Source organism: Molothrus aeneus, chromosome 1, assembly GCF_037042795.1.
Source record: "Molothrus aeneus isolate 106 chromosome 1, BPBGC_Maene_1.0, whole genome shotgun sequence".
Taxonomy (NCBI): Eukaryota; Metazoa; Chordata; class Aves; order Passeriformes; family Icteridae; genus Molothrus; species Molothrus aeneus.
The window spans coordinates 100,097,278-100,120,191 of NC_089646.1; the positions used below are offsets into that span (position 1 = coordinate 100,097,278).

Consider the following 22,914-nt stretch of genomic DNA (forward strand, 5'->3'; position numbering starts at 1 on the left):
CTCTTACAGATAAATCAGGCCGTTTACACTGCACAGAAATGGAGGTAAGAGAAGTATTTTGTGTTCTCTCTTAGTGGTGATTTAGCTCAGCTCTTTCTTTAACTTATAGTGTAGATGTAGTATGCTTACAGTGTGGAGTGTTCATTGCAAAGTTGTAATGTTTATTGTATTTATGACTTTCACTGGCAGCTGATAAGCGTGTCTTAACATGGGATATTTAGTCTCATGTTCAAAAATACAAGAAAAAAAGGCTGTGTGGTTTTTCAAAACCAAGATTAAAGATTTGTGATGCAGCCAATGTAATCTCATTTGATATTAATCTCTTAAAAACATATGTGTATTTTAAAGAATATTTAATGTAGGTAATTTCTGTTGGATAAATTATTCTATTATACTTACTTTAGAAAGGACTAATTGGTCATGGAATAAATACTTTGTGTTTATGGAATGGCTTGGTGATTTTTCACAACCTGAGAATTTTGGTGGAAGCAGAGAATACAAGTGATCTCAGGGTTGCTTGTTCATTTAAAAGCATCCTGATTTCAGATACTTTTGGTATGACCTTTAATTTATCACTCGGCAATGTTTTGGGGTCCAAGAAATATTGTTGTATGTCTTTCTGTAACAACAGAAACACAAATCCACTTAAATCTGCTTGATTTATATCTTGACCGTTACTTAATTCTGTATATTTGTTACTAAACTGTGATTAGTGTTGTAATCGTTTTATATGTCAGATTCATAGATTTAATCCAGGACTGAATGCAAAACTAAATAGAACATCTAGTTGATCAAGATGTGGACTCACAGTCTAATTTTTATTATCATAAATAATAAGAGTAAATAATACAGTCTACTCAAATAAACTTTTCCAGCAATAAATACAATTTCTGTGTCCTTTGCAGGGCAGCCTTTTCTCACTGCCTTTGAACTTTCTTTGAAATGTAAAACTGAGTTTTCACTGCAACTATTCCATCTGTACCTCAGGCTGAGCCTGGAGATGGGACAAGCAGTGGAGCATCTTTAATTGGCAGCTTGTCAGCATTCTCATCAATAATATATGTGAAGATGACAAAGTACTGTTACCAAGTGGTTTATTCATAGGTAAACTGTGCAGGATGATGGCTGGCTATAATGAAAAAATGAAAGACTAGATAATTCAACTACAGATGGTAAAATGCTAAGGCTATCCAGGTGTTTTCAAGTATTATTAATAATAATAAAACCAGAAATGTTCTTCCTGCAGGATACAGTGTAAGGAGTAATTCATAACAGAGAGAAGTACAGAAATTGGAAGTAGACATGTTTTATTGCTTTGTGTGGTTTGGTTTAAACAAATGCATCCTGCGTTTGTTTCAGGATTTACAAAATCTCAGTTCACAAAATCTAGTGCCTTATTTACAAATTATAATCTAGTGTGTTGAATGCTTTATGTAGTAAGTATGTTTACAATTTTGCTTTGTGTTTTTTAAAAGGAAGATAATCAAAGGCTCTAATATTAAAAATACAGATAATATACCACTGTTAAAATGTTTTTCACAAAAGATTAAGTCTTTCATTTTGGGAAGGTAGAAGTGTTATTGCTTCAAATGGAAATGTCTACTAAGAGTCAGTTCAATATGCTATATTCAATCTTCCATGGGAAAAGAGTTTTCTAATTTTGATCTTCTAAAAGTGTATTTGTTGATAGTTGAAAAGCAGATTGGAGCTTCCCATGAGACAGAGGCTTCACTTTAGAATGTCTCTAATAAGCAGCACTGTGACCATTATCACGTTGACTCTTCGCTTTATCTTTGTCATTTTGAAGGAGGCTGTGAAGGAGTCAGTAACTTTTTTCTCCTCCAAAATTCCTTTGGGGTTGCAGCGTTAGACTTGAAGTTGATGATGTTTGTGTTTTTTAGAACTAGGAATTCAGCAGAGACAGCTCATCTCTCTTTTTTTGATTCCTGTGGCCTAAATGAGCTACTACATACTAGGATATGTGGGAAACTTCTTAAAATATTAAAGAATGACAATCATAACTTTTTTTTTTACAAAACATAAACTAACCAGAATTGGGACACCTTTTATTTCAAGCCAGCAATATGAATGGTGTGTCAAGTTCAGAGTCCAGGTGCCACAGCCATAACAGGAGGATGGGAGTAAGGAATAAGGTGACCTTGTTTAATCTGCACCTGCCTATAACTCTGTTATGTACATAATGATAGCACTCCTTAGTCATCTCAGCCAAGGTGGTGAAATTATATAAAATATGCCAGCCTCATTTGTAAATATTTAGTGCTCACATAGAAAGTATTCTGTGAATGTGAAGTGATTCATATGTAGGAGGGTTTAATTGCCATCTATTTGAAAAGACCCACCTAAGTGAGCACAGGCCTGTTGTGTGTGATTAATGCAGTTAACCAGGATGTGCGCTAACATAGAGACACACGCAACCTCTCATGCTGTTTAAGGGTCAGAAGGGAATTAAATAGCCTGTCCCAAACAATGGTGAATAAATTACTCAACACCATTCAGTCCAAGTCAAATCACAGAAGGAATCAATTGTAGAAGTGTTTTGTGGAGACTGTGCGCTGTCTATGTAAATTCTATTCATGAGCTCTCGGTATCACCATTAAAAATCTTAATGTATGTTGAAAATCACAATTCTTGTCTATGGAGCTAATTTTTTTTAACCTTTTCATTGGAAACTTGAAGCACTGACTGTATTTTAGATAATAATTCAGGGGAATAAATATACAGCTTATGAGAATACAGTGTTCACTGTCATACAAATGAGAATATACCTGTTAGTTCAGTGTATTGATGCAAATAAAATTAATCACCTGTCTCATGCAGATGAAAATGAGAACAGGTATTTAATAGCACAGAATGTTAGGATTTCAAAAGAGGTGTCATAATTTTGCATTAAAAGCCATGCCACACCTGTATTAAAGTGTGTTGCCTGCTCACAATTCAAGCAGTGTAAAATGTGTATTTAGCATATGGTAATATCTAGGGTTCATATTTTTATCCTTGTTGAATGTAAACAAAAGTAATATTCTGATTGAAGAGTAATTGCTGCAGCAAACAATCCTTGTCATGCACAGTAATAGTCACTTTGTTCTCCCTCCTGAGCATTAACCTTATGGTGACAAGGGAGAAGAAATGTCACTGCACAGAGGACAGGCAAAAATGTTTGAGAATAATTTCTTTTAGTAAAATATGAATGCATGTGACTTCCATCAAAATAAGTTTCTCTGTGGAAGCTTGGTTACAAATCTGGTTATTCTATGAAAGCTTTTGATTCCTTGTGCTTTTAAGAGGAAAATTAACAAGAGCTCTGAATTACCTTCTAGAAACCAAAGCAGAATCATGCATTTTTTCTTGCAAGCATTAATTTGTGCTTGAGCATTATGTGGCAATTCTGATAAGTGAAGCACTCATCCCTTGCTGATGGAATTATCTCACAGAGAAGCTGCACTCTAGCCTTTGAGGGACCTGTTATTTTAGATACCTGAAAGTCCATTATGTTTGTTCATTGATGTGGGGGTTCTCTGGCAATCAGTCTGACCTCCAGATTTTCCTGAAATACTCCATAGTTGCAGAGAAGCAGCTTAACAGACACTTAATTATATAGCAAATGCACAAAAAAGTAGAGTTTAGGTTTTGACCTTTGGTGTTTTGTAATGAGCTGCTTTTTCAAGAGGAGCTTTGCCTTTTTGTAATTTGTATAAGTTTCTAGCACATCAGGAGGAGATTTATCTTGGAGAAAAATGGATTTCTGATTTTTACTTGCTATAAGCTCGACACATTGCCTTTTTCATTCAGCAGTTTCATTGGGAATACCCAGCAAATATTGGGCTGGAGAACTAATAATGTATTTGACTAAGCTGATTTAGTGATAGTCAAATCCTGCCATCTGTCCAGAGTTCTCGAGGAGAATTTGGCTGTTCCTTGTAAAGGCTTTGTAATTTTGCAGTATATGATGTGCCTTTATTAATCTACACGCCCTGAAGTCACACAGGATTTATGATGAAATCTCCATTCCAGAGATACCACTGATAAACCTTTCAATCAACTGGGGAAGAGTCCAGAGGCAGTTTCAGCCTTTGGTCTTCTGACAATTTCAGATAATGGCTGGTGGAAAACTAGGTCTTAGAGTAACTTGGGCCCTTCCAGGGAACATTTTGCCTGCAAAAAACCACAAATAATAAAGCATAGAGCATGAAGTTAAGTAGTGTTGGTGTTTCTTTGATATTTTGGAGGTTTTCTTGATTTTGGGGATTTTTTTTCTATGTTTTTTTGGGCTTTTGGTAACTACAGAATTCCCTTTTTTTTTTTCTTGGGATGAGATGGAAAAGTCTGCAGCTATAGAATATATGGATCTGAAAGAAGGCTCAGAGTTTTGGAAGAGTAAGATAATTTTTACAGAACCCTTTCTATATAAATTCTATTAAATTGTGCTTGTGAAGATACCCATCTAATCAGAAGCATGCTAGCATACCTATGGCAGCAATCATATGTACTCATTGATAGCTATCATATCAATTAGCTTTAAGGTGCTATTTTTTGAGTAAAGTAGCTGGTGGATGTATTTGCCTGTCTGTTCAGACCAAGAGACTAATTTGATTGCTCATTCAAACTGGAAGAAAAAATTAAGCTTTAGATGTTTGCATACTGACAATTTAATAGCCCTTTGTGTTGTCCTTCTTTGTTGTTCTGTATAATAAAAGACAAGTTTAGAGTATCTGTATGAAATAACAATGCTGTCTCATACCTTTTTTTTCTGCTAAATCTCTTGAAGCCTTCTGAGATTATATAACATTTTCCTATGAACTCTGCTACTTATGGATTTTCTGTTAGAGATGCTGTGTTTTCCTACCTCTTTGCTAATTTCCAGAAAGTTAAGAGTCAAAGCACAATAACATAAGGAGCATTCTGTGGATGAATAAAAGAGGATAATAGTGTGGTTGCATGGTGGGAGTTCTTTGTTATTGCTTGAAGGACTTTGCCTAGGGCAGTGCTGAAACTGAGGTAAAATACACCCTGGACTTCAGTAAGTTTCAGTGATAAGTTTGACCTGATAGCTTTAGCTTTTGGATCTTCAGGGGACAAACTCCAACTCAACCCCTATTCCTGAATGTCTCTATTCACTCAGAAGTTCAACACCCACAATACAACAAGTGCAGGAGATACACAGGTGATGAGAATAAAATATGTAAAGCAAAGGTTAAATGACAGATGAAAAGCATATAAATCAGTTCAGTCTCTGAAGATTTCCTGTTGTTTGCAGTTCTTCTTTCCCTGCACTACTTCAGTCCACACAGCGCTTACTTGCAGTGATGAATTTAGGAATATTGAATAGGTTCAGTTTGGTACTTGATATTTTAAAAGCCAAGGAAAATGAGTCTTTAGCAAATTTTCAGGGTTTTTTTCAGATGAGCAAGGAGCACTTTAGTGGGCTGGTTAAGTATATTAACATAATATTGCATTCATTTTCTGCTGCATTTTTTCTTCTATATTTTACTTTTGATGCTGTAGGACATGAGTAACCTCCTTTGACTGAAGTAGAGATTCATGATGTTTCATTAAGAATACTGGATTTTTTTTGTTTTTGTAAAATGTTACCGTTTTAATCTTAAGGGAGAATGTTGTTCAAACAGACCTTTTGTGTCTGTGTGTTTCTAACTGATGTCTAATTTTTTTACATTTCTGTGTGACTGGGTTTAGAGGCTCTCTAACATAAGGTTCCTTGAAAATCTAAGCAGCATTATTTCAACAATAACCTGCATTACTGGCCATGGCTAATTTTAACATAGCTAAGATAGCCTAATTGCTTGTTAATCAGTTTTGAATTTGGTCAGTGGTCAAAGAAGACAGGAACTCAAAGGAGCTAAACACTTTATTTCACTTCAGCAGTTCAGTTACCAGGCACCAGTTTCCCAATTTAAAAGCAAATGTTCTTTTAAATTTAGGCATTAAGAATATGAGGTAAGGATTGAAAGACGGTTGTTTTCAAAATGTGAAGAGATTTAAAGTGAGAAAAATAGTTGTTTATGAATAAGGTCAATTCAGAGTGCTCCCAGCTGCTTTGTTAAATACACCTGTGCTCTTCTTTCAAGTGATAACTTATTGAGTAATTCTAACATTCCTTCTTTGAAAGCACTTAGAAATATCGATCTAGTTCATCTAAACAATTCTTGTATGAAGTAGATAATGTTTTAACATTTAAATTCTTGTTAGTCACTTCATACTTCACATGTATCAGACCCCTAGCAATTTATACTTGGGAAAATCACAAGTCCTTATGAAAGGCTTTTTTTTAAATGCAGCTTTAGCTGACCTAATGCAGATGAACATGTGGAATTTTAAATGAACAAATAGACGGTGCTGTTAATCTTTATTTGGTCTTCAATCTCTCTTGCTGCCTTCTGTTATTTTGTCTCTCTCTGATATGCATTTTCAGAAGGTCAATAACAGGAGAGGTCATGGTGGTTGCTTCAGAAATTCCCCTTAACACTGTCTTCAAGCATTCAAATACCATAAGGCTTATTCTTGCATGCAGTGAGATCAGCAGAAAACAATCTGTTGAAAGTAACATGAGGGGTTTTTTTATTAGTTTCTAGGTTTTAGTTCATACATACCCAAATAACTAATTTTTTTTTTCTTTGCACTTCTATGACGAAATGTTTTTTTCCACAGGAACATTTATCATGTAGCTTTTTATTGAAATCTCTTGACCTGAGAAGTTGAGGCATTGAACAAAGCAAGATTTGCAGTGGAGTCGTGAGAGTGTGCAGCACTGCATGCTTTCTTTGGCACAGAGGATCCTGACTTGGTCTTGGGGCTCACTGAGGCAAAAGGGGGTTTTGTTAGTTTTGTACTTTCTTTTGTTTGACTCGACACAGTGCAATTCATTTGAGCTTTTGTTCCAGAGTGAACTTTAGAGAAACTGGTAAGTTTCTGTGCTCCCCATGACCTACCAGTGTGAACATTTTCATCTTAAGCTGTTTGATTTTGTCTGCCAGTTACATGTCTGTAATGTCAATCATGGGAAGACAAAGCAAGCTCCAAGATTTCTTCTTAATAGCGTGAAGGAAAGAAAGATGTTCCATGCCGAACTGTTGGATTAGCCTTTAGTGTTGCTGTGAGCTGTAGCAGGTGAAACAAAATACTTTTATTTACCAAAAGGAAATGCAGAGGGTAAATTAAACACACAGATAAAATTAGACTAAATTCTAAATGTGTATTTCATCACGTCCCTTTCTTCTATTAACCAGTGGCAATTATGAAGCACCTGTAATGCTTTTAGTACTTCACCCTCAGCAAGAAGTAAAGGTTAAATAATTAACTAGGACAAGGCAAGCTGTTCACACTTATTAGATTTACTCCTGCTTCATTTAAGAAAGTAGAGGTACTCTGTTAAATTGACAAGTGTTTCTCTTCCACCTGTTAGACCCTAAGCCTGAAACATCCTTGTCCAAGTCTCAAGTCACTGTTTCTCATCTGTATTGTACCTTTACTTCCAAGTGTCCCTCTCCTGCTTTCTTCCAAAATCTTTTATAGTTCATTCATTAACTTCCATTTTTTCTGTTTCTCCTTAACCAAAAAGTTAATCATCTGCTTTTGCAGGTGTGTGTTACTGCCTCTGCACAATATTTTATGATTCTCAGTGTTGCTGAGATGACTCTCTGCTCCAAATATGTGCTTTCACAGATCTCTGCTCTTCTGCTTGTTTCTTCTGTTGGTCCTACTGGATGATGTGCTGCTATCTGAATTCATTATTTTTCTGCTGTGTATTTCTCATTGTGTCTTTATCTTCCTCTGTTATCTGGACCAATGACACTGGCGTTATCTTCGACTCGCAACCTTTCCTTTCCTCCAGATGCTTGCCAAATCCTTAATTGCTGTCTGCTAAAAGCACCCCTCTCTTCTCTGTTGCCAAGCAGGCTTTGTGTTTTTTTGTGTTGGGTTGTCTTGGCTAATGCAAACTGCCTGCCACCTACTCCTTTCTGAGCAATGATGGGAATTATTTCTTCAAAGTTTTTTGAAAGACTCTCCTTTGGCTGCCTTGTGGTTTTGGGATTGCCATATGTTGCTTTTTGCTTCACCTGTGACCTACACATTCAGGCTATCTTCTTTCTGCTCTTGTAGATCTGAAGCAAACACTCATTGCATAGTTAACAAGTTGCTCCATCTGGTCTGTTTGTTAGGAAGATGTGCCATGCGTTGTTTGCTTTGAAGGGAAGCTCTTACAAATGCTTCAGGGAACATAGATGAGACAAACATGCATGTATCCTTCGACTACATATTTCAAACTCCTTCACTAGTTGGTGATTGTGAATCAACACTGCTTTTTGAATATACTTTGTAGCATCTCAAATCACCTTGTTTTTCTGAGCATTCTGCCTGTCCTCGAATATTTGAGTATTTCATCTATATTCTCAGAGTGAAAGCTCCATGCAATTCCTAAGTCTTTCTGAAATGTTTCATGTCACTGGGCATGGAGAAAATAAATATGGTTGAAACTGCATGAAAGCAGTCAAGTAATTTTGGTCTCTGGTCCTTGGCCACCTTTTTACCTAGTAATCTTCCAAAGAGCTGTTCTTTATAATTTTGTATTGCTTGGTGTTAGAATTAATTTTAAGTCTACAACTAGTAAGGCATGTAGAAAAATGGTTATTTTCCCTTTTCTTCTTTCTTTTTTTATCTGTCTGTACAATGACAGAAATAATGTCCTTAATGAACTTTGTTGGCCAGAATAATAACATCCAGCATTACTTTATCATAATAGTTTTAGATTTCATGGACCAACTGAATGTACTCAAGGACATTTGATTTTATTTAATACACAAATTTATTGTTATAGTGAATTTTTCTTCAAAATTCTGCCAGTTTCAAAATTTTGTGAGCTGTCATTTTGATCTGATAGAGAGAGCTAGTGCTGAATCTGACTTTCTTTATGCAGAGTCTGGTGCTTCCATTTCATGGCATAAAGGGCATTTGAACAGTAACACAGCGTGTTTATGGAGAATCAGCTGCATAGCTATGCCTGTAACATTTAAACTATTGGCGCTGGGAAAATGTGTTGGAATACTATTTGTTTTTCATGCTTTGGTTTCATTGCTGGATGAGAAATAAAAAGTTAATCTGAAAACCATATGTAAGGATTGTTATATGAGACAAAGGAAGAAAAACATCCCGTTGTGATGGGGAGAGTTTTGCCACTTATTTAGAGACATTATAGCCAAATTATTTTTCAATTTCAAGTACCTCATTCTCTTACAGAAGGAAAATGTTTGTTTAAAAGTTAAGATCTCTTATCTCTGGGCTCCTAGCTTTCTGGAGTGTTGCCTGGCTGCAGCTCTCAGATCCTTCAGATGATTTCTGTGTCTTGTTATGCTTGTTATATACACAGATGTAGTAGCAGACTTCACAGTTTAAAACCCAGACCAGGAGTGAACGAGTCCATGATGAACTTTTGGTTGTATGAATTGCCCCAGTGACTTAATCATATGGACACTAAAGCAGACTAGATTAATATTTTGGTGTGAGAAAATGAACATTCTCATTTTAGAGAAAGAAAACTGAAGTTTGAAGACATCAGGCATATTGCCTGGTGTGACATTTGGACTACATGGTGGAGCCAGCATAGAATCTAGATTGTTTAAGCCTTAATCACAAACCCCAAGATCATCCTTCAGATTAAAAAAACTACCCAAAATAACAAGCCCATTACTTTACTGCCAAGAAATTACTAATTCCCTGGAGAGTCATTTCATCAAGATAACTAGGAATTTACTTTCAGGCTAGGCTATTCTTTATTTCTTATGTCAACTTCTTAAATACTTTGAAATTCTATAGAAGTAGTAGCCTATTCTCTTTAAAAATAGATTTCTTATCTTTCAGGTTTATTCATGTAGATGTTGCCATCCTAATACAACATCAGACTTTACTTTCTATTGTTCCTTTTCTGAAAATAGATAAACTTTGTTCCTACACAGAAGACAGGCTTACCTCTAAATTTCTTGTATACACTTCAGTCAGAGAAAGCATTTCAAAAGAGATATAGAATGTTTGGAAGAGATAAAAATGAACAGTTTCATAGAAGGAAAAAAGCAAACATGGGGAATTTGAAGTAGGAGTCATATTTAAGTGTGAATAAAGGGAAATTATTCCAGTAATAAAGGATAGAAGAATCAAGAACTAATACGAAATAAGGAAACTTCTTTTCTGCAGTGTTTGGAAAGGCAGTGAAACAAATGAGGCCTATTGTCATTTAAATGTGGATTAAATAATATTTGGCTCTGCTGTGTGGTATTACTGTAATAGTGATTAGTAGGACAATGAACTTGAACAAAATATTCTGTTAGAAGTGAGCAAGCTTGGGGTCCTGAAAAGAGAATTTCTTTTCACAAAATCTGCTTGAGAGGACTGGTATAATTTTTTTCTTGCACTTGTATCATGAGCAAAGATACAATCATTAAATCTAGCCTGAAGCTCACTGTGAATTTATAGTGTAAAACAGCATGTTTGTGTTGTTCTAGCATTTGAAATGTCATATGGAAACACAAAGTGTCAGACTAATAACATTCCATGCATTTTCCTGTCAGTGGCTTGTCCTTTTGTTTTTGGAAAAGATGGCTTGTATGGAGATCTTGTTTCTTCAATCTTATGTCTGTGTGACTATCTAGATAAATGGATTTTAGCAGACAGTGGGCACTGCAGCAGATACACATATACAGTGCTTTGCATTTCCTGGCATGGAAATTGGACATGGATCATCAGACAACTGCATTTATATTTTTGTTGTGTGGTTGTTTACCACTGATTGAATTTGTATGACACTGGGGTTTTTGTTTGACATGGCCTATTACAGGTTTTATAAAGTGACAGTGAAAGCAAGTTTTCAAAAAGCTTTCTGAATAGAAGATAGAAAAGTGTTGGTTGCTGTGCTTTTCCCCTGTTTAATGGCTGCAGGAGCAAAGATCTAGTTAAGATCTTGCTAATGTCTTGTAAGGAGCATGCCCGTCCCTCTCAGTCACCCAGTACAACAGGAACTATATATTACTTTTTTATGATTCATTCTGTTGAAATTATCTTGACTCACTTCTACTCTTTTACATCCCTTTCTCCCTTAAAATAATTATTTTCTAATTACTTTGCTTATCACCTCTTAGTGCCAGATCTCTCTAGTTCCTCCATGAATGAGGATCTCAGTCTGCCCCTTTTTGTTTTGCTTTTTAAAAAAAAATTATTTTAAATTGCTGCAGTCTGCCTCCAGAGAACAGACTCCTCAAAGCATTCTTCTTGTCATCCACCCACACATGGAGTATCTCTGCTGCTCCAGAGAGTTCCTAAGTGTAGAGCTGTCAGTGGATTCAAATCCCACAATCAGAGGAAGCAAAGCCCACATCTGCAGAATCCTTCCTTGTAAAGGAGATGGGTGGCTGTTGAAACCATCTTGGCCCTGTTTGTGTTCCAGGCTAATTCCATTGTTCTAACCCAGTTCTGCCACGGCCCCAGGGGCGGCAAATGGCAGCAGCGCTGAGCATCGTAGTGCAGGATTTCGTCTGCAGATCTTATGAGGGTATCCTGAGCTAAAAAACCCTGAGCAAAATAAGCTGATATGAATGGATACAGCAAACAGTTGTCCGCAGCCACAAATTCTGCTAAATTCTGTTTGTCCTAAATCTCGCAGGTGCTGCCATTGCACCTTCTGACAACACCTACAGCTGCAGAGAGTCAGGATTCTGAATGTACAGCTGACTCTTACAGGCGCTGTATCTCCCTTTCCACCTTGGGCCTGTCACTTGTTCTTGGCCTCTGACCTCCAGCACTCTCGTGGGTACTGTGTCCTCTTGACACTGAAGTAAGGGAATAACTCCTGTTGCCACAGTCCATTTTAGAGATGTAACTACTGCACTAAGTCTCTGATTTCCACAGCTTCTTCTAATACAGTGGCTGACTTAAGAATGTCTTGCAGAATTTCTAAGGTCAAGAAAAACAGGCATTGTCCTTTTCCAGCCTGCAGAGAATACTCCTAGGTCATAAGAATACTCCTAGGTCATAAGATTCTAAACAATCTGATTCTTGTATCATGAGACTGAACGATGCAGCATCTTACTGAATTTGTACCTTTGGCAATATTCACTTGTGTTTCTTTCAATGAAGTTGGTTTTCCTGTCAATCACAATGTTATTTATGAGAAGACATTGAAGGCATATGAAGACATATGACAACTGTTCCTATACAGATAATGTGTTTTTCTTGTGGATACATAAAATTTATGAACTTCATAACTTGCTCTGAAGCTGAAAAATTATCTTTTAACATTCATGGGTCTGAGCCCTTCATATTATCTCTCAGATATTTTTCTCCACTGTGGAGTGAGTAACTGTGGGGTTTGCCTATCCCTACTCAAGTCCTTTTGACATGGCTAATGTGTTGTGCCAAGACAGATTCTATTAGCTGTGGTTGTGTTGGCATTGCTGATTGCCATTTATTTCATGAGCCTTAGCTGCATTAGAGTTGATGCTGGGAAGGTTTTCAGCACTGACTTCTTCAGCTTGGGCACCAGGATCTCTGCAGTTTCATCAGCTCTGGCATTGCTGATGACTCTGGCAGCAGTGGGGTTTGCCTGGGGCTCTGCAGGGCTCTGGGTCCTTGCATGCATGAAGGCCTCTGCATTTTAATGCCTGTGTATTGTTTGTGAGTCAGGGCTTGAAATCAGCCAAAGCCACAATGTTATGGAATCACAGAATAATATATTTAGAAGGGCCATTTGAAGTGACCTCTGGTCATCTGGGATGGATGACCAACATGCTGAGGACAATACCAACTTCAAGTTAAATGTGGTTGATAAGGACCTTGTCTAGCTGCATTCAGGGTTGGACATCCCACAACCTCTTCAGGAAATCTGCTCCTCTTTCACCACCCTCCTTGTGGAGAACACATATGCAGACTGCCACCCACCCAAATATAGAAAAACAACTTCTTAGTGGTAGCTGTAGTTACTTGAAAATGTAATTCATGGGTATGAATACATTCTTTCTGTCTTGTCTTTAATCTACCATCACTTGTTTTAAATTGCATGTTGAGAAATACTGAGGGCATGGAGGTTAGTGCTCAGAGCAGAGCAATAATGTGGCAGCACAACATGAAAGACAAAGGCATGAGCTCCATCTTGGAGTAGTGTTGAAGCTAGAGACAATGAGTGATCTAATTTAAACTTTGCATTATTATTATTATTATTTTCTGGATACAAAGCTCATATTTTATCATGTATAGCAAGCAAAACCACATAGGAGTCGTTGTATGTATTTATTTATATTTATTTTTGTCATGGTGAAATAGCACACAAAAGAAAGCAGAGTGGACACATTGGTGTTTCCTGTGAGGAGCAGTGTGGTACTGCTTGCTTTGCAGGCATGTAAAACAACATCAGGAATTACTGTGGGTTGCACAAGGAAAAAATGAAGTGAGGCTTGGCAGCTTTTTGTTAAGTAAGTATGGTAAGCAGATATGTGCTCATTTTGAATATGTAAATATCTGGGGTGGGATGGAACAATTCCCCTTTAAGTGAAATGGTGATTTCAAGAGTCATAGAACCTTGTGACTGATCACAAGTTTTAGAAGAAACTTCAGTTCACTGAACCTAACTTTACTTACATAAAGTTTGTTGTTACTTAATGAGTCTTATGGATTGTGATGTTTAAAATACCCAACACATGTTACCATAATGTAGCCATTTTCAAATGTTACTAAATGATCTTAAAAAGACTCTTAGGCTGTCATTATTATTAGGCAGCTGGATGTATTTCATTTTCTGATTTAGATTGTATCACTGTTTACCTGCAGTGACACCAGTGATGAAATGTTTTCCAAGCATATAAGCCCAGTTTCTACATAAACTAAGAGCTCTTTGTATATCCTGGGTCTTTCTGCCTTTGTTGTATACATCCTTTTTTTCTTCCCACCTGGATGTTTCAAATTTAGATAGATCTTTGACAGGGATTATTTGTATAGATTTTATATACCTGAGATTATTTAATGTTTCTTATAGAAATGCAGCTGCTAACAACAAGTAACATGTTATAAACCTTTTGCTCATGTATATGGCTATATAAATAATTCAGTTTTAAAATAAGAACGCTTCAAGATAAGCAAGTATTTCTCAGATATTAGTAATGTTTTCTTAGCTGCTTGTTTTGTTAAACCAGCCTAAACATATGCTGTTTGGAACACTGGTGGTTTGTTTGCTCATTTGTCATAATGAAATAATTTATGTAAAAAAGACTAAATCCCTGTGTGTAAGTCAGTCCTTTTTATTGCTCCTTAAATGCTCTGAGTCAGGGTTATTTTAACTGTGCATTAGCCTCTTCAAGTGTTTGATGGAAAGAAAGTTTGGTTGTTTTCCAGGTTCAGAGAGGAGAGAAAGGGAGTCTAACACATGGGAGTCCTAAAACATTTAAATAGCTTGGAATACCCACGCTGCCCTCGCACAGGGAGATGAGGTGTCAGAGACAGCACAGAGAGGTTTCAGGGAGGAGGTGGAATTGCTGCCCTGGCCTCACAGACTGCCAGCTGACTCACAGAGTGTCACTGGGCGTGTAGGATGCTCAGGTGGCTAAGGGGGAATGAGCCATCACGTTGGCTAAACCAGGTTAGTGTCTCTAAGAGAGCCAGAGTCCTTACAAAGGACAAATGGGAGGAGGATCCTGCTGCTGCAGCCCCCCTGCGTGCACTGGGGAGGATTGTGCCACCCAAAATGAGTCTGCCAGCACAGGAATCACAGTCACATGAAACCAGGACTGGTTTGTGGATGTAAAAATCACATGCATGTTCGTGTTCAGTATTTTCTGCAAAAGTTGGTGTCATTTTTTTAAAAGAAGGTCTTGTTTATTTGTTACTGTTGATGGACCTAATTGGTGTTAGTTTCATAACCAATATTGGATTAAAAAGGCCATTGTTTGTTCCCACAAACCCATCAATGACTTGATCACAAACATTTTCCAGGATATTCCCAAATACAATAGACTTCATTTAATTAAAAAATGAACAGAACAAAAAAGAACAATGTAGGCTTGTGAGTAGTCTCATGGACAGCTATGAAACAAGTGTAGTGAGCAAATTGCCAAATCTTTATTCTGTAGGATGAAGTTTCTGTTTTCCTGAAGAACGTGACTATTATTTTGTCTCATAGGTCAGAAAAACTCAAGATTAATTAAGAATCTGATGCAGCTTCTCACAAGTGAACTTTCAAGTTCCATATTTATTTCAGTTATGTCTTATATATCCTAGGTTATATCTGAGCACTAGATTTTTACTTTTTCTTGACTTCAGACATCCGATTTTCAGTAATATTTTCTTTTCTGACAGTTGCCACAACTGTTTAATAGAATAATTCACACTTTTTGCCCCGTGTTTTGGTATTTCCTGGTACCAAAGCACAGTGCCCCTCTGCACATACCTCTGGTATAGGGATGGGTTTCCCATGCCCTAAGCTGGTTCTGCTATGGCACAGTAGCCTTGGATTAGGTGACTGCCATGTCAGAGGTGTGAAGAAGCCTTGTTGCAGGCATTCCACCTCCTTTCTAGGAGGAACATTTAAGCTGAGCCTTCACATTTTGTCTCTTGAGCCGTGCTGCAGCTTGTTCTGTGCCCAGCCACATCCCTCGCTGGACCTGACCCACTGGCTTGCCCTCCTGGCCAAGCCTCCTCCTGCCTTGTCACTGTGGCATGACTTTGGTCATCGTGGGCTGTGGCTGACCCTGGTTCCTCTGACCAGACCTGCTCTGCTTTTCCTGTTTGAGGATGTGTGCCTGCATCCCTGGTCAGTGAGGGCACTGCCCCTGCCTCTGTTGTGGTCACCCTCTGCTCCTGACTCGCCTCCTCTTGCAGAGGTGGCTGCCCTTAAATGCTTCCTCACATGAGTTCTTTTACTCATCCAGGAACAGGGAAGCATGTTTCCTTCCCTGATCACAGCATGAAAAACCAGTACAGAAAATACACACACACACACAAATGCTGAGCTTTGAAGGTGGGTATGCATGCACTTCTTTTCTCTCCCTGTAGCACTGGCTGCCAACACATGCATGTGAGCACAGGTATACACAGAATACAGAAGGTTTTTAGGTAAAGTTATGAATGATCTGGAAAATGCATACCTCTACTGCCTCATCTTTTTTGAGAGTATCATAGGGGGTATCAAAGTAAGTACTGAGAAGCTGTCCTGTGTTTGTCCCAGTGATTGCCATACCCTAACTGCTGGCAGGAATCAGCATGCCCCAATGCCTGAGAAATTAATTCCAGGTTTGTTTCAGTATTTTACATCTGCATCCTCTCCCAGGCCAGTGAAGATGCCATGATGAAAGGGCCAATATCCATAGAAGAGCCACCAGCCAGCCAGCTGGGTGGCAGTGGCCTATCCATTATTTTCATCTTCCCACCCTTGATGTGTGATTTATGTGGCCATTGTGAGCTAGTCAAAGTATAAATTTAGATTGTTACTGGGATCATTGTGCCTGTTTGCTTGAAGGTCAAAGACTTGTTTGTGATTGAGAGAAATTCCTTTGTGGAAAGTCAAGCATCTCAATTGTTTCATAGCAAATTATATTTAGAAAGAAATATTTTTACTGTAACTTCTGAAGAGAGAAATTATGACTTACTTTTAAAAAGTCTTCTTACTCTGATACTCTAAGTGCCCTCCACTTGCTTTCTGTAGCTGTGTTACTACCACACACTGCTGTAAACACAGTTTTAAAGCAAGCTAATACATTTTGTGTCCCTCTCTATCAAAGAGAAGATATTACATGCAAAGAGGGAGCTTCACTTGCTTTAAAGAGGAACAGTAAAAGCCTGACCTTTCCAAGGATGGATAACAAAGTCAGTCCTGTGTTTATTCTCCTCTTGCAGCATCTAAACTGGGAGCTGTTTTGAAGAAACCTCAGTTTTGTAACTTCCATAGTGTTTATGTATTAGTTAAAACTAGGTGTACTTTAATACCAGAGTTGACTTTGGACCCTACAGAATGCACAAAGTAGTTCTTTGCCCATTTTCATTGCTCCCCAAAGAGGAATGAACACATGCTTCATGTATTTGTGGAGCTCTTCAGTTGGGAATATTTGTCTGATGGCTTTGCTTATGATACTGTTGTTAGTTAGAGTGGTAAGGGAACAGAGCACATCAGAAATCTTCCTTTTCTAAATTACTAGGACAATATTTTGGAAAAGCCCAGCAAAGAAAATGGCAATCTCTGTCTGACCTATGGCTACTCTATGAATAAAAGACTGAATATGAAAAATTATGAATCCGTTACTTAGTCAAGTGGTTATATTTAAGAAATCCTACAGAGTGAGCATCCCATAATCATCTGATGCCACCTCTTTCACATCTCTGTGGCATTCTGGCTCATCTGACTAGATGCTGCTATATTGCAAATACAGAAATTTCATTAAAAACAAGAAACTAATATATTCATTTATTACATAAAAATTTTTTTTGGACGAAAGTATCTACAGATTGCAAACTGACTGAAGCTGTGAACCAGGGAGATTGGGTAGGGTATGAATTGACATACAGATATTTTTCAGCTGCTGTTTTGCAAGGGGTACCTCTCTTCACCATAACTGAATCATTTCCTAATTGATGTGGAGTGGGCAGAAGTTCCCCAGCCAACGAGTCGCAGGTGAGATTCTTCCATCCTGAGCTGACTGATGTATTTGGGCTGCCTTCAAGGCAGTGGAGCAGAGGTTGCAATGCTTTGGATTTGAGCATGCAGTTTTTCCAGAAAGGAGGTTCTTTTTACTTAGAAAAGCCTCAAATATACACATTTTTTTTTAATTAAAATCTATGTATCTGATGCTACCATCTATACAGCAGTGTGTATATATATGTGTGTATGTATAGTAATATCTGGTTGTATAAATGCTTCAAATCTCAGTCTGGAATGTAACTAACTCTTGGTTCAATTACTGTCTTGCAGTGTGTTTCAGTGTTTGAGCAGGAGTTCTGTCTTGTTGAAAGAGTACAACTGCCACAGTTTCCAACAGAAAATACAAAACTTAGGACTTGTAACCACAGGGAATACCTGGCTCTCTGTTTCAGCCTGCTGGAGCTGACAGACATGCCCAAAACTAATGGTGTATCTTATAAGTCAAAAATTGTCACACCAAGCATGGAGCTTCTTTTTCTTCTCTTAGCAGCAGAATGTGAAAGTGGGAAATCTCACCACATTGCAGGTCTTCCCTGAAATTCTGCAAGATAAATAAACTTTTAAGAGAATTATGTCCTGCTAAAAATAAATTTTGTCTGCCTTTTAGGAGGAGTGGCAGAAATATTTTTTAGAATATTGCTGTCTCATCAGAACAATAGAAACATTCTGTTTCTTAGGTCTCATGACATCTTGCATACTCAGTGTGGAGACTTTGGTCATTATAACTGCCTGAAGCTCTACTAAGCACAGAATCATAAACATGTACATAGAATGGACTTTTAAAAATCTTGTGTAATTCTCCCTTCTACATAGAAGCAGAAAAAAAAACTCAGTATAACTTTTGCCATCACCTTTCACCCACTAAATGGTTTCTTCATAGAACAGTGTTGATTTGCTTGTTTATTCCTGTTGACTTGCTTGTTTATTCCTGTGCAGCTCCTCTTTGTTCTTGCTCTTCCTACCAAGGAATTAGATTAATGCTCATAGTTAAAAAAAAAAAAACAAAACAAAAAAACAAAAAAAAGAGCAGTAATAAGGAATGTGAATCCTTATCTTTTGCTTTCTAGGTGGTGCTTTTCATGCCTTTGGGTAAATGTAATGCAATAGATCAACTATCTCAGCCCATAAATAGTCTATCCTGTTGATAATATTCTTTAGTTCTTGAATTCCTTGGGATGCAATAAAGAGCTACCTGGTCTCTGTCTGAGGAAGCAATGAAGTGACAAACTAGCTAAGATTAAGTTTAGGAGAGTTTTAATGTAAAAACTGACATGATTAATGGTTTTGGAAGAATAGTGTATTTCTCTTTCTATTTCTGCTTTATTTTGTATGCTACATTAGGTAAATATCTTGAAAGTTTGTGAATTTACTGCATGTGATTAGAACATAGGGTACAACAAGCCTGGTTTTTGTAATTCTGAATTAATAATTAATTAATAATTAATAATTCTGAATTTTTGGCCTTGCTTAGTTAATTACTGGGAAAGTACTATAGTGGTAATGACTACTAAATCTGATCATTTTGGGTAGGATTTGATGGCTGTTTAAAACTGCCTTAATGTTTCTAGTAGTGAGAATGTTGACAGTGGGATAGTGTGAGTTTGGCTTTTTACTTCTTTTTTATTTTCCTCCTTATTTTCCTTCCTCCTTATTTTCCAGAACTTATAATACTGGTGTAAAATGTATATAAAGCCTGTGTATCCTAAACCTCCCTAGAAAATCTGCAGCTGTTAAAGTAGAAGTTACATAATGATTACTGTGGGAATACTAAATCTGAAATGAAGCAAAGCAGTAGTATAAAAGCAAAGCATTTAAAATTGGGTCAGGCTTTAGAAAACTATTTTTCCCCCTCAGAAATTCTTGAGTTTGAATTATTTTCTTTCTTCCCTAAAGCCCCAAGCCTTTTAGGATTCCTGGGGTTTAGTTTTTGGTTTTTATTTACTGGAATTTAAAAACTAAAAAAAATCTCCATGTTAAAATGAACAAGAAAAAAATCCCTAAACCTTGTTGCTCAACTCAGGAATTGCAATTGTAAGGAACAGACTAAATTGCATGAGTCTTTGCTGAAATCATAAAAACTGCTAGTTAGTATTTCAAGTGCAATTACAAATATGTCTCAAGACAGAACAGGTTTTAGTAGAAATATGACCAGATAGTTTTCTACCTACTGTGCTACAGTCCTCATCATTTGTCTTAGACCACTATCAGTTTATTTTAAGGGCTTGTCTTTAGATTTACTCTAAAGTTTTCAGTGCAAGTTTTCTTGAAGTCCCATGGAATGCCTAGAGCACATATTCCTCTGCTACAACTTAAATATCATATTATCATGAGTAAGCATTATGTTTTAGGGGAGAAAGGGGAGAAGAGGTAGCTGTTTTATGCTACAAAAATTGGCCTAAAGTACAGCAAAATAATGTGTTTGTGATGAAGCCTCACCTTCTTGGGGAACAGAAATCAAGGGTTTTTTGATTAACCCCATCTGGTTCATATCCAGAAACTCGATCTTCATCTGGCAAAGTCAGAATATACTGGCATAATTTCTGCTTTTAACAAATAATATTTTTGTGATGCTGGTACAGTCTGGCTGTTCTGGTGGGAACATCTAATGCATTCCATAATTACTGAGAAGAGAAGGTGACCTGGATTTTACAATATGAATTTATGTATTTCAGAGAGTCAGCTCTGTCAAACAGCAGCACTTCTGTGAGTCAATTAAACTATTTTAATTTTTCAGATGAGGAAAACCTTACCAAATGAGTCAATACTAATATTTTTGTTAAAGTCAGGAATTCTGAATATACCTGAGTCTTCCTAGCTTTGTTTCTCTTTATATCTAGTTTGTTTGTAGTTGCTGTCTTTCAAATATGATACAGTGCCATCCCATCTTCCATTGAAGTTGAATGTTTCCAAGATGGTCTTCTCCCTTTGGGATCAAGAAGGATGCATTTGTGTTTGGTACTGCCCAGTAGGCAGCTGAGTCAGATGGGACAAAAAGAGTTACTGTGCCAGGAGTGGGTTCTGGATCTTCCATGTTTTTAGTGACTTTTAGTTCTTTGGTATATTTGGTCTTTCTTTCTTAGAGATTCTTATCCAGAATCTCTAAGCACTGTTTAGCACAGTTGGATTAGTTGCTTATACAAGGATTAGTTGCTTATATTTCTTATTAAAAAAAAAGGAGGGAGACTTCTTACAGATAATTATTTTTGCACTATTTGATATAAAGTGTACTTTTAAGTCTGTATAAATTATCAATTTAGAAATTATTAATTGTTGTGTGCAAATTTTAAATCAGCTTGTCAGGAAAATTCTTTATTCTCTGTTAGCCAGACCAAATGCCAATCCCATAAACGCCTTTATCCCAAAATATCCATACATAAATATGTAATGACTTTTATATTTTCATTAAAATAACACATAACAATAGCATCTATGACATAAAAGAGATAATAATACTGCATGCATGTGCATGAACTTGTGCCCATGGCGAGATTCCACCTTAAAACCTAATAAATACTGTCATATAAATAAAGCCTCTAAGACTTGGGTTTTAAGTGACAGGCTTTATTTTCTTTTAATCATAAATGTGTGATGATTAATCACCATATTTCTAGAAAAAGGAAATTCCTCATTTCTCTATTTGCTGCTGTTGAGGTTGTGGCCATCAGTATGATTGCTTTACGCAAACTGCTGCTTCCTTTGCAACAGCCACATGAAAATTTAAAGAGATATGTTTGCTTTAAAATTTCCAACAGAACCATTAGGTTGGAAGGGGCCTCTGTTCAGCTCTCAGTGCAGACTAAGTTACTCAGGGCTTTTTTTTGGGTTTTAAAACCCTCCAAGGACAGTGGTTCTGTAAGATCTCTGGATAGCCAGTTCCAGGGCTTCGTTGTCCTCCAGGTGTTTTTTTTGTTTGTTTGTTTTTGTTTGGTTTTTAAAATGATATCTAGTCTGAACTTTTCCTGTTTCACTGTATTTTCATGGGTTTTTGTTCCCACACTGTGCAGTGCAATGAAGAGCCTGGCTCTGTCCTCTCCATGACTGCTTTGCAGGTATCAGCAGGCTGTGCTTCACTCCCTCAGCAACATTTCCTCTTTTCCAGCCATAAAGAAGGCCAGGCCCTTCTGCCTGTCCTCTAGTGGCAAGTGCTCTGGTACCCAACCATCTAAAATAAAGGAAATAAGGACAGTCTCATCCAGAGAATTTTTTCCTTGTCTTTTTAATTCTTGGGTTTTTATGATTTTTTTTAAAACATGCTTTTCAATAACCTGTCTTTTAAGGGATTGTCAAATACCACTAAGGGGCTAATTAGAGCAGAGGATGTGGGAGAAGCATTGGAAAGGAACACCTCAGAAGTTTGTGAAGTTAAACAGAAACTGCCTATTCACAACCAAATCCTGGTGCAAGGAACAAACTGCTTTGAAATGTGGCCTTACAGAGTCATAAGAACCTTATTATGATACACATACAGGGTATTTTAATGATTAAAAGTGAAATGAGAATGAGGAGGTGTTTTAGCTTTTGAACCATGCAGTATAATAGCCTGTCCCATATTATCTGATTATCGTTTGTAAGCAGGCATGTTTTTGGGTTTTTTTTCTGTAGACTTTCTTGGGCTGCTTTGTCAAGGTTTTGTTTAAATGAGCTCTAAGAAGTGGAGACATGTGAGATACATCAATAGTTTTGAATTAATGCTCATGGAAACAGTATGTCATGTTGTGAAAGCAGAATATTTGAAAGGAACATATTCTGCAGGAAGGTCTGTGTGCTTTTAAAAATGAAAGCTCTTTATAATTCATTTTGCTGGCAGTTATTCTGATATTGTGTTCATCCTTTGTTTTGAATTCTTTAAACTGATAATGTTCAAGATGTTCTTGGGATTTACTGGTTTTTAGTATAGAGGAAAAATAGTAGAGGTACTTACAATACCAAAAATTCCTCTTTACATGAACAAAAAATCCTTGGTGCTGGCTAAAAGTTAATGAAGCTTCTCTCTGATCCTTTATTTTTTTGAAAGCAAGGAGGTAGAAAAAAATCCTTTTGTGATGCTTTCTTTAACTTTCTTTCTTCCTGCTTGTAAAAATGGAGCTTTGTATTCTTGACCTTTCTGCCCTTGCAGGCACAGAGCAAAATTCCTGTGCTGCTGCTCAGTGTGTTTACTAACAAACTATCTCATTGAAAGCCTCCAAGAAATCCTCTTTGGTGCTGTCTGTATAACA

At 37.1% G+C, this 22,914-nt stretch overlaps 1 protein-coding gene across 4 annotated transcripts in view; it reads left to right on the forward strand.

The window, feature by feature from the left end:
- Positions 1-22,914, forward strand: part of SPIRE1 (spire type actin nucleation factor 1) — a 128,340-nt gene that overhangs the window by 12,399 nt on the left and 93,027 nt on the right. For all 4 annotated transcript variants that reach the window (XM_066561419.1, XM_066561403.1, XM_066561411.1 and 1 more), the window contains exon 2: positions 10-44. In XM_066561419.1, the coding sequence (XP_066417516.1) occupies positions 10-44 (35 nt within the window). The remainder of the gene's footprint in view (positions 1-9; positions 45-22,914) is intronic.